The sequence below is a fragment of the Phoxinus phoxinus genome (assembly GCF_949152265.1).
Source record: "Phoxinus phoxinus genome assembly, chromosome: 14".
Lineage (NCBI taxonomy): Eukaryota > Metazoa > Chordata > Actinopteri > Cypriniformes > Leuciscidae > Phoxinus > Phoxinus phoxinus.
In genome coordinates, this window is record NC_136889.1 from 23360615 (window position 1) to 23377067 (window position 16453).

At 38.8% G+C, this 16453-nt stretch overlaps 1 protein-coding gene across 1 annotated transcript; it reads left to right on the forward strand.

The window, feature by feature from the left end:
- The first annotated feature begins 18 nt into the window (after window positions 1-18).
- Window positions 19-10656, forward strand: slc25a28 (solute carrier family 25 member 28). The gene is made up of 4 exons (XM_079635530.1): window positions 19-409; window positions 6440-6668; window positions 7788-7844; window positions 9062-10656. Exons 1-4 carry the CDS (start codon window positions 44-46, stop codon window positions 9598-9600), a joined length of 1191 nt encoding a protein of 396 aa, XP_079491656.1. The 5' UTR covers window positions 19-43; the 3' UTR covers window positions 9601-10656.
- Window positions 10657-16453: the final 5797 nt, after the last annotated feature.

Genomic DNA, 16453 nt, shown 5'->3' on the forward strand with positions numbered 1-16453 from the left:
GGAGAGGCCTGAACGGAACGCGTAAACATCGGGCGTGGGACGCATGATTTTAAAGGACAGGGTGCTGCAAATGGAAGCGGATGGTTTTGTGCGCAGGCGGCGGATGACAGCGGACACATCGGGCGGCGATGCCGCGGTGGCCGGAGCTTCCGCGGGCGCGGAGATACACTGGCTCGGCGGCAGATTCTGGGGTGTTTCGGAAAGTCTCGTTGGCACTTTGACACCTCGGTTAGCAGCAGAACCGGAGCTTCATGTTGGACATTTCTATGGCTCCCAAGAGGCCACTGATCTCTCGGAACCGGACTATGAGGGTTTACCCCAGGGCGCCTCCACCAGCACGCACATGTTGGCAGGAGCAGTGGCAGGAATCATGGAGCATTGCCTGATGTTCCCTATTGATTGTGTGAAGGTAAATAAACGAGAGATGAGAGTTTTATAAAGAATTTTTAAAAATAATTAATTAACAGGACTGATGTGACCAGCAGGCCCTTGAAAGATCCAGCAAGATGGCAAGGTCGTGTTAGTTTCCCCTCTGTGATCTCCTCTGTGTTTTACAGACTAACGTTACATACTTTTCAGACAGTAATTTCCCTCACGTCCTTTCTCAGATTTTAGTTTTTGTACTTCTAGCTAAACTTTACTACTGCACTTCATCGTCCTCGCGGTTATTAATGGTAATGCTCATTTGTAGTTCTGTAATCTCTTAAACATCAAGATCTGTCTGGACTAATCTGGTAATAACTAACTAAAGTCCCTAGTATGTAATTCCAGCAGCAACTTGCCTCTTTTTTGTGTTGTTGTAATATGATTGCATCCTGTGGTTGGGACGGGGAGTGTTTGTAGTACCTTTCTTTCTGCGAGGTGTCATTATGAAACATGAACATGAGATTAGAAGGTCACACGTGGCTCCGCTCTTAAACCACATGACCATGTTGACGCTGCTCTGGGCTAGTGCGCATGCGCATTGATTCTGCTGTATGGTCTGTATTTAGATTTTCTTTTTTTTAAGTTAAAGGTCAGCATAGAAGACAGTACACTAAAGTAACTAAATATAATTGTTTTTTATATGCACCACAGCAGATCTGTGATATGCTCTAGTTCTTACTAGACCGATATCAGAATGCATAAGGCTGGGTTTAAAAGTATCGATTTTGATGATCCCATGTGGAATAGATCTAAAGTGCTGTTTTCATTTGACAAATGTACACAACTTTGTAATGTGCCTCCCATTCAATACATCGCAGTCATTTCATTTAGCAATGAAACAAAGTCTCAGATTTCAACTTCTGTCAATTTTATTACAAAATTGAAACACAAAATATCTTGTGGCGCTTATATTAATATTAATGTGGCGTGGCAGATCGCTGTAGAGCCTCAGTTCAAGTGGCAAACTGATAATCTCTTCCTCTTTACTACTAGTTATAGCATGAAATTAACTTGAATGAACATCAGAAGGTATGTTGAAAGAAATGGTACAGCTTATCGAAATACGTTTCATGTCTAATATAATCGCTCAGTCAGTGTTTCAATCACAGAAAGACATCAATAAAAATAAAAGAAAACGTTTAAACAGTGTCACGCGACTTAACATTTACCTCAGAAAAGCCATTTATGTCTATAAACTTGATAGTCAGCCAAGAAAATAAAGTCTAGAGAGAAGCATTTTTATAAATCTATGCATTATTCATTATATTTTTCCTTAACCTGTCCTGTTCTAAAGTATATAGCCTAATGTATGCTTGAAGAAATCTGTCATGAAAACACGTTTTTATGACAGCCACCAATTAAATGTTTATATTTCAAAAAGCAAATTGGAGTAGAAACATAATTGTCATTTAATTTATTATTCTAACGTTGTTATTATACAAAAACTTGTGTAATTTTTTTTTTTTTTTAACTGTACTTGATGTTTAGGTCTATCTATATTCTCAATATCAAATTCAATTGTTCTCAAAATAGAATTGAATCAAAAGCTTGGGAATCAAAATCAAATGGAATCAAATCATGAAATGTGTGTCAATACCCAGCCCTAATTCCTACTCTAAAACCATTGTTTCCCTGAACAGGACACTTGTCATTTGTTACGTCATATGTTAGGAAGCTGCTTTCTCAGTGCTGAATTACGATTATTATTATTTTTTTTATAGCTGTTGACGTTGTTTTATTGTGGTCAATATCAGATTCCAGTGTGCAAAGATCATGGTCCTGGACTGAATGGGTGGGTAAAATCTGACTCCCATTAATTGTGAGGAATGTTGATCTCTAGAGAGTGATGTAAATTTTGCATGAATTCTGATTTGACTGTTCAGACTGAGGTCGCATTGCAAAACATCTGATCACCTGTATCAGATTTAGGACCACTAAAGCCTTGTTCAGACTGTCAGTCCAAATCCGATTTTTTTGTGCATATCCGATTAAAATCCGATCATATTTAGCAAGTGTAAATGTAAAAAAATCACACAAAATGCAATATTTACGAATCCGTTTCGAGCTACATTCATATATGGTTTGAAATCTTATTCAAATTGCATTTCTGGAAATCTGTTTCAGTCTGAGCGCTCTAATGGGATTTAGCTTGGTTTGTCACTTTACACGCCACGTAAAGCATACACGTCAGACGTTGTTATAGTAAACATGCTGAAAGTTGCTGCAGAAACAAGGTTGTGTTGCCGCAAAGTGCGGGTCTAGCAGAAAATGATGTGTATATTAGAGACATGCTGAATTTTAAGACCGGCTGCGATGACAGAGCGGAATAAAGTCGTTTAAAGTCTGCTATCTTTCTGCCACTGCCTCAGAAGACGTAGTAGTCCAGCGCGGCGGCGGCTACACATCGTAATGTTGTAAATTAAAACAACATCTGTATTGCTCTGCACACACCCCTCCACATTGCTGTTGCTGTTGTATTTGGCGTATGCCTACTAACTAACGCAAGGTCATTCATTGCTGTAGAAACCAATGCAGATATTCTGGAAAATGAAAGTGCGCCACGGAACATGCAAATCAGACCCAAACAGTTTCGATACACAGTTTGGACAGAGTGTCAATAATTTAGACCAGGTAGTCAAATAATCAGATTTGGACTGACAGTCTGTGATCTTGAAAAAGATGAGATTTGATGTGGTTTGTGCCATTCACACTGTTATGGGAAAAGCAGATATGAGTCTCATATGAGCAAAAAACTCCGATTTGGGCTACGTTTAGGCCTACCTGCAGTCTGAACATAGCCTAAGTGAGCCTGTGAATGCACGGATCAGGATGCCTTTGGCAAACTGTAAAGAAGTGGCTTTGAGTGTTCAGCTGCTCTTGTCAGGATAATGTGAAGGGTTCTTTACAGACAAAGACACTTTATCATGTCTTTTACAGCTGCTCTCTCCTAAATTAGCCAGTCCAGATTGTGAATCTAAAACACTTTGTATATTTGAACATGTATTTTTTTGTTTAACCCTAAATATAAATATTTGCCATAGCCTGCCCTACATGTTTGGCCTTTTTTCCTCAAATTTTCATATGCTCAGAACGCCACAATGCTCCAACTGCCACACATTTTACAAAAATGTAAAATTCCCTTCACCTCTTCATCTACCGATCAGAGATCACGTGTTATGGTGCAGTCAGTTTTTAATATATCAATCTATCAAATCAAGTTCGCGCCACGTTTTTCTTGTTGGATGAATATCTTAATTTTGAAATATGTTAGTAGTAAAATTGGTTGTAGTATTTTCCTGTTAAATTTTGTTGGTCTGTGTGTATCTTTGCAAAACATGTAAATTCCAAGCTGAGGTTGATTCACACCAGTATGAGTCATTGGGGAAGGTAAACGTAGAAGGATTTACACTTCAGTCAAAGGTTAAGTTAAATCACTGAACACACAGGGTGGCACACTGCACATTGCTCCTGTTTAGAGAAGTGAATTAGAACAAAGTGTAGTAGAACATTGAAGTAACTGCAGCACCTGTTCAGTCCATCATTTACCTTTTTTAAAATAAACAAAAAAAAAAAACATGATTTCAGCACAAGAATCTAAAAATGATGCATTGTACATAGAGATTATAGCACAGGCTTTTCAGTTAAAATAAATAAAAAAGATTACCGGTATATATATATATATATATATATATATATATATATATATATATATATATGTTTGTATACATGTATGTGCGTTGTGAATCAAAAAAAAAAAAAAAAAAAAAAAAATTATTATGCTTCACTATAAAAACAAAACACATAAAATTAATTAAAAAAAATATTCAGTAATCACAAATGACAAAAATTGTATGGAAGGGAATTCTCTTTGAAAATGGATTTAGTCTTAGTATGCTGTTTCTTAATGGAAATGAAATAATTTCCTTTGTTGTAATAAAAGTTCAGTTCTTTGTTTTGCACTGTTGCAGATCTAATCTCTGTACTTTAGTCTATTTTGCAATCCTGAGCAATCTTGGAACTTCCTGTCGGAGGTTGCAGTTCCTCACTCCCCTGTCATGAGGAACTGGTTTTAGATATGATTTACGCACATTTATTGGCAAATATAATTATTTCCCGGGCCTTTTATAATGGAAGTACTGTTTCCTTACAGATGCTACTCATGCAACCACTGCTGCCATCTCAAATTTCACCACATTGCAGCCGCTGTTCTGAACTAATATTTTCAGCTACTCTAAATCTGACCATGTCAATGCAAACATGACTTTTGTGGTAGTCTAAAGTTCACAAAGTTAACCTACTAAACATGTTGTGCATTACTGGCTGCTTCCAACATTTCGTTTTCTACTGGTTGAAAGCCAGTGTTTCTGCTTCAGTGTTTTAGTCCGCTTCAGGCACTGATTTGCATCCATGTTTCTGATGTACATCAGGTGATACAGTAGCGCTTCTGGAAAAGAGGATTAGGTTAGATTAAGTCCCTGTGTGACCTTCTACAAACTTCGGTTCTGATCTACAGATCCAATGACTCGGCGTTGTAATGCATTGTTTGCAAAGCTTTATTCAATCATATTTTGTTTTAGTTTTTGCGGTCTACTGTTTGTATGGTCTATTTTAAATCGACTTACATTAATTGTAAACCTTAGGCTATGCGTACTTAATTTAAACAAAAATTGTGTTGCATTGATAACACTTTTTTGCAGGCTTGAGATAATATATAAAAAATGTTGGTGTACATTTTGGGACATTTGCCCTCAGGGCCATCGCTAGAAGGGAGAAAGGTTGTGGCGATTCTCGGGGCCCCTGGCTTTTGAGGGGCCCCCCGTGATTTAAACTAAGGGGGAATAAACTCTCTCCCTCCGGAATGCAATTCCAACCGAGGGGAATCACTAACCTGACTACGTCAGACTTCCTACTTCCGCTAGGGAATCACCACCAACCTATACAATTATGCAAATCCTGCAGATTTAAATGTCAGCAAGGTAGTATTTTGCCTGATTTTAAACTTTAAATTGAATTCACAAAAAAAGACAAGTAAACAGTCAGTAATAAAATAAGAACAAATAAGCTATATTTACAAGGTAGCACAAATAAATAGAATAAAGATACAAATAAAATGCTATACCGGTAAGTTTTTTTTTTTTTTTTTTTTCAGGTAGGTCTAACAGTAGTATTGAAGTAAGACATTTTAAAGAAATTTAATAAGGAATCAAATGTAAAATACTGTATGGTCTTCTCTAAATAAACTAAATACATTAGTCCTTGCAATTAAGGTTACAAAAGTTAGTAATTCAAGAGCAGCACGTCATTAATGTCCATCAAACAATAAAAGACAGAAAAAATCAGAGCCAGCATCAGGATTATTTGGCTGCTGTCACTTTAAGACCGAATGCACGGCCACGGATCCAACGGTTTACTTTCACTTCCGACAAAACTCTTCCGACTGTTTATGTGCAATGTGCATACTCGTCAGGACGGTAATTTTGCACGTCGTATACATTTGTGTGTATTTTACGTTTAAGCGCAATTTGGTACTTGCAAGCTGTTTGTGAGTCGGCCGTATGTATGTAAGCTTTGACTGTGCATAAGCGCTCCGTCTCTAGGAGAGCGCGTGAGTGTTCTGTGGTTTGAACACAGGCAAGACATTTTCAAATGATAAACTTTAGTGACACTGCCTCGATTGTGCAAGTCACAATTCCTGTGTCAAGTGTGCAGCTCGCATATCACGAGTTTGCGTCATCTGATTGGCTCTTCTGATCGGCCTTGATGCAGTCCACCAAGGGATTGTAATAACATTGAAAAACATATTTCTAGCTATTTTTGCAATTAAATATATATATTTGGTTGTAGCTTATAAAGGTAATGAAAAATTGCTAAAAACTTGGCTTTTCGTTTTTTGCGTGGGACAAAGAAGGTATCAGCAGGTCTGAATTAAAAATCCACATTTCTAATAATTGTATTTATACTAATGCATTAATCTACATTCCGTTTGTAAGTAAACAATTGTTCTTTGTTGCAGACACGCATGCAGAGCCTTCAGCCAGAGCCAGCTGCCCGCTACCGTAACGTGATGGACGCTTTGCGGCAAATCGTGAGGACAGAGGGAATCTGGAGGCCAATCAGGGGCCTGAATGTTACAGCTGTAGGGGCGGGGCCTGCCCACGCACTTTACTTTGCCTGTTATGAAAGGTTGAAAAAGGTCCTCAGTGATATCATCCATCCAGGAGCAAACAGTCATTTGGCGAACGGTACCAGTTTTCTTGCCCATCAGCACTGCTGATTTCCTCTTACCAGCACACCCACAATTCAGACTGTTAGTTGGCAATCGGTAAATGTGTTAAGTTGAGGTCTTTTTTGCTTTTTCATAAGGCCTTTTTTTAATGAACTGTATTCACATATTAGATGCATTGGTAGTATCCAAAGTAACTAATGCCTTGTTTACACCTGGTATTAAGATGCATTTTGGTCCGATCGACCAAACCAAACGCATCGTATCACCAGGGGTACACACAGCCTTAAGTTCAGCAATGGACAACATTCTGGAACTAGTTGGCTGTGGCTTTGTTATTTTGTATGAATCAGATATTTCTCTAACATCTGCCCATGTCTTCTCTTGCATGATTCTTTTAAAAACTCTCTGCCCATAAATTTATCGGTCTGACATGGAAACTCCTACAAATGCATATGCTATAAGGTCAAGCACAAGTACAACTGTGTCCACGCCTTTTCATCGCTAATTTCTCACAGCGTGTCTTTAGTAAATACTGACTGCAGTTTTTTTAACTGCAAAAGAGGATTTGTGCTGGCGCAATCTGTTAGTCTGGAGCTCATGGTAAAAGTCATTGTTGGTGTTGCTGTAGTGTCTCTTTTCTTTCTCTTTCCTCCAGGTCAGGGTGTAAGGGTGGTAAGTAACTGCTGGCATATTACCGTTTACCAGTAGAATACACAGAAAATGGATAAAAATAATTATTTTGCATCATTTTTTATTTTTTTTGGATCATTATTTGCCGGAAAATGCCTCATGTCCTGTTATCATCTCTGTATTTTGATTTTATTCTCAGAAGTAGCAGCGGCAGTTTTTGCTTTTTACCGTAAAACGGACACGATGAGTGAAGTAATTGCCAGTATTCTGAACAATAGACTCTTTCTCTCCTAACTCCACATTCCCCCGAGTTTATCCAGTCAATCCCTAATCTCTCTGTTAAATCATGGGGGGTATTTGGTGGCTGTTCAGGTTTTTTGAACAGTTTTTGTTTGTCTGTGATCTGATCCATCTGTATATCTGATTGTTGTATTTTGATTCCAGTGACTGTCCACTGTGTGCATGCCCTAATTTAGGTGCTAATGTCTGAGGGTCTGTGTTACAGGGACAGCTGGATGCGTTGCCACATTGCTTCATGATGCTGCCATGAATCCAGCTGAAGGTATATTAGCTTTAATCTTCACTTTCTATTAGAAAAATAATTAATGTATTCTGCCGTTCAAAAGTTTGGGTCAGTAAGATTTTATTTTCTGGTAGGTATACTTTTATTTTAAGATGCATTCAAATTGATCAAAGGTGACACTAAAGACATTTATAATGTTACAAACTATTTGTATTTCAAATAAATACTGTTCTTTTGAACTTTCTATTCATCAAAGAATCCTGAAAAATGGTTTCCACCAAAATATTAAGCAGCACAGCTGGTTTCAATATTGATTTTATTAGAGATGCACCGATGTATTGACCGGTGATATTTATCGGACGATTTTTTTTAATCAATTTAAAACCATCGGTTATAACATGAAAAACACTTTGCATCTGTATCTAGTTTGCATGGATGTTTTTTTTTTTTTTTACTTGTATGGGTCCCCTTAGTTTTTATATACATATAGTGTGTGTGTGTGTGTGTGTATGTTTGATTTCATGTCATGGCAATACAATTTTTGGGGCACATACCATGGTAGGAGAAAAAGATAAAAAAAAGATAAAGATGATTTTTGCAACCAGATGATGTAGCTAACTGTCCCATGCTAATTAGTAGGACTGTGGCTGCTTATTATTTTGGTAACTAGTCTATTTTTTCTGTAATTTATCAACAAAAAAAAACTTTATTCCACATCCTGCGCAAAATTCTCCTCCAAATAATGCACAAATTGTGCAACAAACCTTAACCTCCCAGCCAGGAGGTGGCAGAAAAGATCTAAATTTACTATAAAACTTTCTCTCTCTCCCTTAAAAAAAAAAAACCACACATTTCCGAAAGACATCCTTGTGAGAGCAGATTGGCCTTGCTCTAATGAACAGCTGTGCGATGTTGAAACGGTAGCATTAGCCGAAATCCCCCAGTGGCCCGAGTCTCGGTCAGACTGCAGTGTCTGTTTCTGCACTCTTGAGGCTCAAGGTTAACAGCGCAGGTGCCAGACTAAGACCTCGCGTAGACACCTGCTCTCCTTCTCCCGGTCTGTTCCCAGCAGACCGCTTGACTGTAGGTCACACGGGAGGCTCGTTTGATCCGCTCGCGTCCGGATGAAACGGACATTTCTCCTTTGATGGGCCTTACTGTATTTCAATCATGACTTGTACACGCACTTGATTAACGTCCCCCTTCCTGTCCTCTTTTGTTTCCTGTCTGGACTGCGATGACCTCCCCTTGTTCAGTGGTGAAGCAGAGGATGCAGATGTATAACTCGCCATACCGTGGCGTCCTGGACTGTATGCGCTGCGTGTGGCAGCGGGAGGGGATGTTGGCCTTTTATCGCAGTTACACTACGCAGCTCACCATGAATGTGCCCTTCCAGGCTTTGCACTTCATGACCTACGAATACCTGCAAGAGCTGCTGAACCCCCAAAGACAATACCACCCCTCGTCCCACATGGTGTCGGGCGCGCTGGCGGGCGCAATCGCCGCCGCCGCCACAACGCCGCTGGACGTTTGCAAGACGCTGCTGAACACGCAGGAGTCTCTGGCTCTCGATTCCGTCAGCCAGAGCGGAAGACACATCTCAGGCCTCGGCCATGCCTTCCGGACTGTCTACAGGCTTGGCGGCCTGCCCGCTTACTTCAAAGGCGTTCAGGCCAGGATCATATACCAGATGCCCTCAACCGCCATCAGCTGGTCCGTCTACGAGTTCTTCAAGTACATTATCACCAAACACCAGCACGAGAAGCGCAGGATCCAGAGGGACGGAGAGAAGTAACTGGCAAAACCCTGGCATAACCAACCTGATAAGCACTCGAGCTGCAAATGGACTGATTAATAAATGATACGCACATATAGAGTCGCAACACTCATGTCTGTTTACTTCTTTTCATTCAGCATTTAATACTTTCCTGTATAATTCAGCTAATAATCATGACCTAAGTTTTCACTGTGACAGCTCCAAAATAAAAAAAACATCTTTGTGAGTCCCACAAGAGGGCATCAGAGGCCTCTTCAGACTTGATATGCTAATGAGGGGGCGGTCCTTTAAATGTGTGGGTGGGCATCAGAGTCTCTAGACTTCTCCAATTCCTTTTTTTTTTCATCTAAACAGTACCCAGAAGAGCAAACCTGAAACAAATTTTTTAACATACCCAGCCAAAACCAATGCGCACAATTGAAGACCTGTCTGTACATTCAAATTGGGATTTTAAATGTCATTTAAATCATTGTTTATTGCAGAATGTAGACCTGTACAGTAATTTATTGCCTTCTCTGGATGAATAGCACTCGGAGATTATGAAAGATATCTGTTAGAGGTATTTTTGTAGTATGCATTTCGTCAGCACTTGTGGGAAACGCTCGTGCAGTTGTTCCAAAGCTTCGAGGCGGAGATCACTGCCCCTCCACAACTTCTAGAAATAGTTTTGAGGTCTCTAGGGGATGCCCGCATAGATCTGTATGAGAGCTTTAGAAAGACACCCAGTCCTTTCTGCCCAGCATTAGTATTATCCAGTCAACAATGCCTTACACTTGCAGATCACATGGCCTGAGTGTCATTTAAATCAGATTCTTTATTTGTTGAGGTCCTTCTGAGTAATTAAATGAATATGAATTGGTTTGAGTTATTTCTTGATGGACACTAGAATGTATTTTGGTTTGCTCTTAACTGAATTTGAGCTCTTGTTTTTGAAAGTTTCTGCTGAAACGTTCACCTGGCAGTTGAACACGTATGGAGTTTTATTGACCGCAGTCTGACTGCCCCGTTCCATTTTGTTCCTCAGCTTCCAATAAATTCGCAGTGCTGGAAATTCCTTGGCATGCATAAAGCTGATGTCTGTGTGATTTCAATTATTCATCTGTAAACTCTAATTTAAGTTGGGAGTTAAATAAATGTTCTGGGTTAACACATTTTTTTTTCCTTTTTTTTTTACTGGTTTGTATATATAAAAAAATTGCACTCACTATATCATTTGGAAGTTTGGGGTTGGTATAATTTATGTTTTTGTAAGAAGTATCTTATGCTCAATTTATTAGAGGAAAAATACAGTAAAAAATAGTCCAGGTGAAACTCGAAAATTTTTAATATCGTGCAAAAGTTAATTTATTTCAGTAATTCAACTTAAAATGTGAAACTAATATATTATATAGTCTCATTACACGCAAAGTGAGATATTTCAAGCCTTTATTTGTTATAATTGTGGTGATTATGGCTTACATCTATGAACACCCCAAATTCAGAATATTTGAATATTGTGAAAAGGTTTTGGCTGGAAAGGCTTGAAATATCTCACTTTGCATGTAATGAGTCTATATAATATATTAGTTTCACATTTTAAGTTAAATTACTGAAATAAATGAACTTTTGCACGATATTTAAATTTTTCGAGTTTCACCTGTAATATTCTGAAATATTATTGCAAACTAAATTAATGGTTTTATTTAAATATGTAATTTATTCCTTTATCCACATGATCCTACAGAAATAATTACAATATACTGATTTGCTGCTCAGCAAACATGTATATCAAGATGTATGTATAATGTAAAGTATATATAATATAAAGTTAACATTAAGAAACATCCATCCACAGTGATTACAATGGTAACACATCCACCTTGAACAGTAGTCCCATATAGGCTACTGTATATGGCAACCCTTGATTCATTTTTAGATTTTTTTTGCAGATTTTATACTTGTTTCATGTGTTAACTTTCCTACTTGGATGCTCATAAGTTAGTCATTACCTCCTGAAAAGCTATCCAGTATATTTAGATACACGACTTGGCCTAATTCCTCTGTGTGGATTGTGGAATTCCTCCGCTGGTGTCCTCGGGAATGAAGGAGCAGCACTTCTTAAGCAGTACGAGTTGAAAGATCTCTGTTGGTGGCAAATTCAGTGTTTGGTCTAAGACGCAGGTGCACATGTGACCTTTGACTTCAAGTTTCCGAACAATTGCCAGGGGTGTATACATGGAGGAGCTCTCACTTTACCTGCATGCTAATGTCTGGACAAGAGGGTTAAATGTGTCTTTTTTTTTTTTCTTTTTTTTTTTTATGAGACAGTCTCTAATGTGGCACTAAAAGTATTTGGACACTTACACAGTTTCTCAGTCTTTTTTGTGTGTTCTGCTGTCAAGCACCCATGTGTTAAGTTTTTAGAAGATGTATGAAGTCAGTTCCTCTCAAGTTTGCACAGGTGTAATTTATTTATTAATTACCGGTATATCATATTATTAACCATTAACTTTTTGACCATCACAAAGTGTGTGTGTGTTGGAATTGTGTATTTATATATAATCAAGAGAGACAAAAAAAGACATTTAATGTTATAAATGATCTCTATTTCAAATAAAGACTGTTCATTGTTCAAAGAATCCTAAAAAAAAATCATGATATTTTATTTTACACCAAAATATGAATCAGCAAACACTATTTTCAACATTGACAATCAGAACCATTATTAATAACTGAGCACCAAATCAGCATATCATAATTATTTCTGAAGAATCATGTGACCCTGAAGAATGGAGATACAGCTTTGACGTCACAGGAATAAATTATGATTCTATATGTTGTTTATGGTTTATAACAAAATGGTCTTTCTTTAATGTTTTTCCTTGAAAATGTTTAAAATCCATATTGGTTTGATAATGAATAATGAAATAATGTTTTTTTAAGTGTATATATTATTTTAAAACCTGCCACACTAATGTCCTAATGATGTAACATAGGTAACAGCATGCCGCTGATGATGGGGTTAAAAGAATCCTCCCTTTTCTCTAAAGCTATGAGAGAGAGCAGATGACAGATGAAGAACCATCAGTCCCGCTCCTGAGAGCCGCAGGCTCAGCCGGCTGAACGTGAACTTGACTGTCAGTCTGCCAGGTGGAAGAGCTGGACTGTAATGGAGACGCACATGGATGTCACTGAGAGTCAGACCTGATTCAAATGCCTAAGGCAAGGGATAAAGAGTCAAATTATCTCAATGCAATTTTGCACTGGGTTTCAATTCAACTGTAAACTAGATTGTTAATCTGGATGCTCTTGCACAGTTTATTTTCTGGGACTAACCATAGAGTGTCAAGGTGGTGTTGACTTTAGTCTGCCATTTCTAAGAACTTATAGAATTTGAATACAAACCTGACATGGAAATCAGGTCTGGAGTGCACCTTTCTATCCTTGGATGCCTCAGTGGATACACAGGTCTAACGTCACTCATAACCTGTGTGTTCATGTCCTTCAACTGACTTTATATTATCCTGTTTGCAAAAAAAAAAAAAAAAAACACACACATTGCAGGACATTAAATTATTTGCTTTCGGAAAGAATCCATATCCCCTTGCTTTATATTACTGGTGAAGTTAGACATCATTGTTCTCTCTTTTAAAGCAATACGGGATTTAATGAGAACATATCATTGAAAATATATGTACAAAGTTGGATTCCAAAAACAAAATCTGTGTGGTTTTGCTGCTGGTTCCGTTTGCAGGTGCAAGATGATACTTTTTTATAGTCTTTATTCTCTACTCCAGACGTATATCTTGTGGTAGACATCTGTTCAAACAGGGAGTGTTAATGAACACTCTTTGAATGTCTGAGAGTGTGTGATGGTGTGTTTCACCCCACCCTAGCTTTCGTTTATGTCTCTCCTCCCATCCGTGTCGCGGGTGGCCCGCACGAGCTTGCCCACAATGGTGCTGATGAGCTTCCTCTGCAGAGTCGGTAGGGGATTATGAGGAGGTGTTTATGGTTCCTGATCCATCCAGTGATCGGCCCTGCGCAGTTCTTTAAGGAGTCAGAGATGGTAAATGATGTATTTGTAGGGAATTAGGTGATGTTATTGTTGTTTTAGAACATGTGCCTGGGCTGATGTTTGATCAGCTGAGTCAGAGACAGACTTGGAGTAGTTTCCTAAGTGGGAAAATGTGAGAAAGTGTGTGTTGCTTTAGTTGTTGGACTGCTGACAGACGGTGGAGTGTTTGCTTTATCTTCGAACTCTAATAAAGAGCCCTCACGGCCTGGTAGAGGATATGTCTCATGAGACACGTGTTTGTTTGGGTTATTCTCCATTGATTTACCACACACACACATTAACGTAGTTTTATTGCATTTGATGCTCAGCATTTCTGCATGCAAGATTCCGATCAATCAAACCAATGGCCCAATTGGTGTTACTAGCACCGTGGCTCTTTGAGTCAAAACTGTATATACCCAATTGGTCTTGATTTTTTTTTATGCCTTTATGATTATCAAATATGAAATGATTATTTATCAGTCACTGGATTGTCCTGCAGTGAAGCTCTACGTTGTTGTATTCTTCCCCACAATTGTTCAGTGATATGAGATCAACTGACTCGTGCAAGATGATCACAAAAGCAGTCATTGGCCTTGTTTATACCTGCTATCAAGATGCCTTTCGGTTGATCGGATCACAAGTGGACAACTCTAAATACAGGTCCGGATTGCTTTCGTAGTGTAAACAATCATGTGGTCGAATGCATGTTCCCCTGAATGTTATAACCTTTTTAAGCTCGAGTAGAAGTACAATAAAATAAGAGGGCCACTTGGCATGCTTTTTTTATTGCATTTCTTCCCAATCACATATACAGTCATGTGTAAAAGAAAGTACACCCTTTTGAATTCTATGGTTTTACATATCAGGAGGACATAAAAAAAATATCTGGTCTTTGGCAGGTCTTAAAATTAGGTAAATACAACCTCATATGAACAACAACACATGACATATTACACCGTGTCATTATTTGTTTAACAAACACTTGGTCAAAATGGAAAACCCATGTGTGACAAACTAAGTACACCCTTACTGCTTCCATAGGAATTAAGAGGGCAAGTAGCAGTCATGCCATTCTAAACAAATGCCTTTGATTAAGTGATCACCAGCAAGTGTGACCAGCTCTATAAAAGCAGAAGTTGTGACAGTTTGCTGGCCTGTAAGCATTCAGGGGTGTGTTAACAATGCCAGGGAGGAAAGACATCAGCAATGATCTTAGAGCAGCAATTTCTTGCTGCACATCAATCTGAAAAGGGTTGTACGGCCATTTCCAAACAATTTGAAGTCCATCGTTCTACAGTGAGGACATTTTTTCAAACATTCAAGACAGTTACCAATCTTCCCAAGAGTGGATGTCCCAGGAAATTCACCCAGGTCAGACCGTGTAGTGCTCAGAGAAACTGCAAAAAACTCAAGAGCTACACCTCAGACTCTACAGGCCTCAGTTGACATGTTAAATGTTAAAGTTCATGACATTCCAATTTAAAAAAGACTGAACAAGTATGGCTGGTTTGGAAGGGTTGCCAGGAGAAAGGTTCTTCTCTCTAAAAAGAACATGGCAGCACGGCTTAAAGGACAAGTTTGGTATTTTACACTTAAAGCCCTGTTTTCAGATCGTTTCTGATGAAATAGAACGGTTAAGATTGAAATTTGGACACATGCTGCTGGCCCGAGAATTTTCGGTTTCTGTGGTACCCCGGCCCATTTGTCCAACTCCATTTACTTGTATTGTATGTGCTGTGAGGTATTGTATTACTCCGCTGCCGGACACTGGGCTGGAGTGTCTATTATTCAAGCTCTCAACGGAAGAATGTACGGGTGTGAGGCGTTTGGAAAAATAGGTCCACAGTTTTACAACGAATGGTAAAATGCCTGTTCATCTTTTGCAGCGATTTTTGTGTGAGATATCAGTGAACACCCCTGACCACTCGGTGAGTTTCACGTCTTTGTAAACGAAAGTTTAATGCATTTTTAGGAAGGATTATTCCAGTGCACCTACAGTATGCAGCCATTGTGGAAGGGGGGTGCTACCACAGAAACCGAAAGTTCTCGGGCCAGCAGCATGTGTCCAAATTTCAATCTTAACCGTTCAATTTCATCAGAAACGATCTGAAAACAGGGCTTTAAGTATAAAATACAGAATAAAATGTCCTTTAAATTTGCAAAGTAGCATCTGAACAAACCTCAAGACTTCTGGAACAATGTCCTCTGGACAGACAAGACCAAATTGGACATGTTTGGCCATCACAGCACCACGTTTACCAAAAACCCATCAGCACAAGCAACTCATTCCAACTGTCAAGCACGCTGATGGAGGTGTGATGATTTGGGCTTGTTTTACAGCCACGGGACGTGGGCAGTCTGGGCTTACAGTCATTGAGTCGACCATGAACTCCTCTGTATACCAAAGTATTCTAGAGTCAAATGTGCGTCATGCAAAGGGACAACAATCCCAAGCACACCGGCAAATCTACAACAGAATGGCTGAATAGGAAATGAATCATGGTGTTGCACTGGCCCAGCCAAAGCCCAGACCTCAACCCAAAATGCTGTGGCGGGATCTTAAGAGATATGCATAAGAGTGCATAAACAAATGCCCACAAACCTCAATAAACTGCAGCAACATTGTAAAGAAAAGTGTCCAAAATTCCTCCACAACGATGTGAGAAGATGCTGATAAAGTCATATAGAAATTGCTTCTAAAGATGGCTCTCCAAGCTATTTAATCATAGTTTGTCACACACGGCTTCTCCATTTTGGCTTTATTTTTCTTTCTTAAAAATTACACGGTTTAATATGTTATGTGTTGTTGTCAATCTGATGTCTTAATTCATT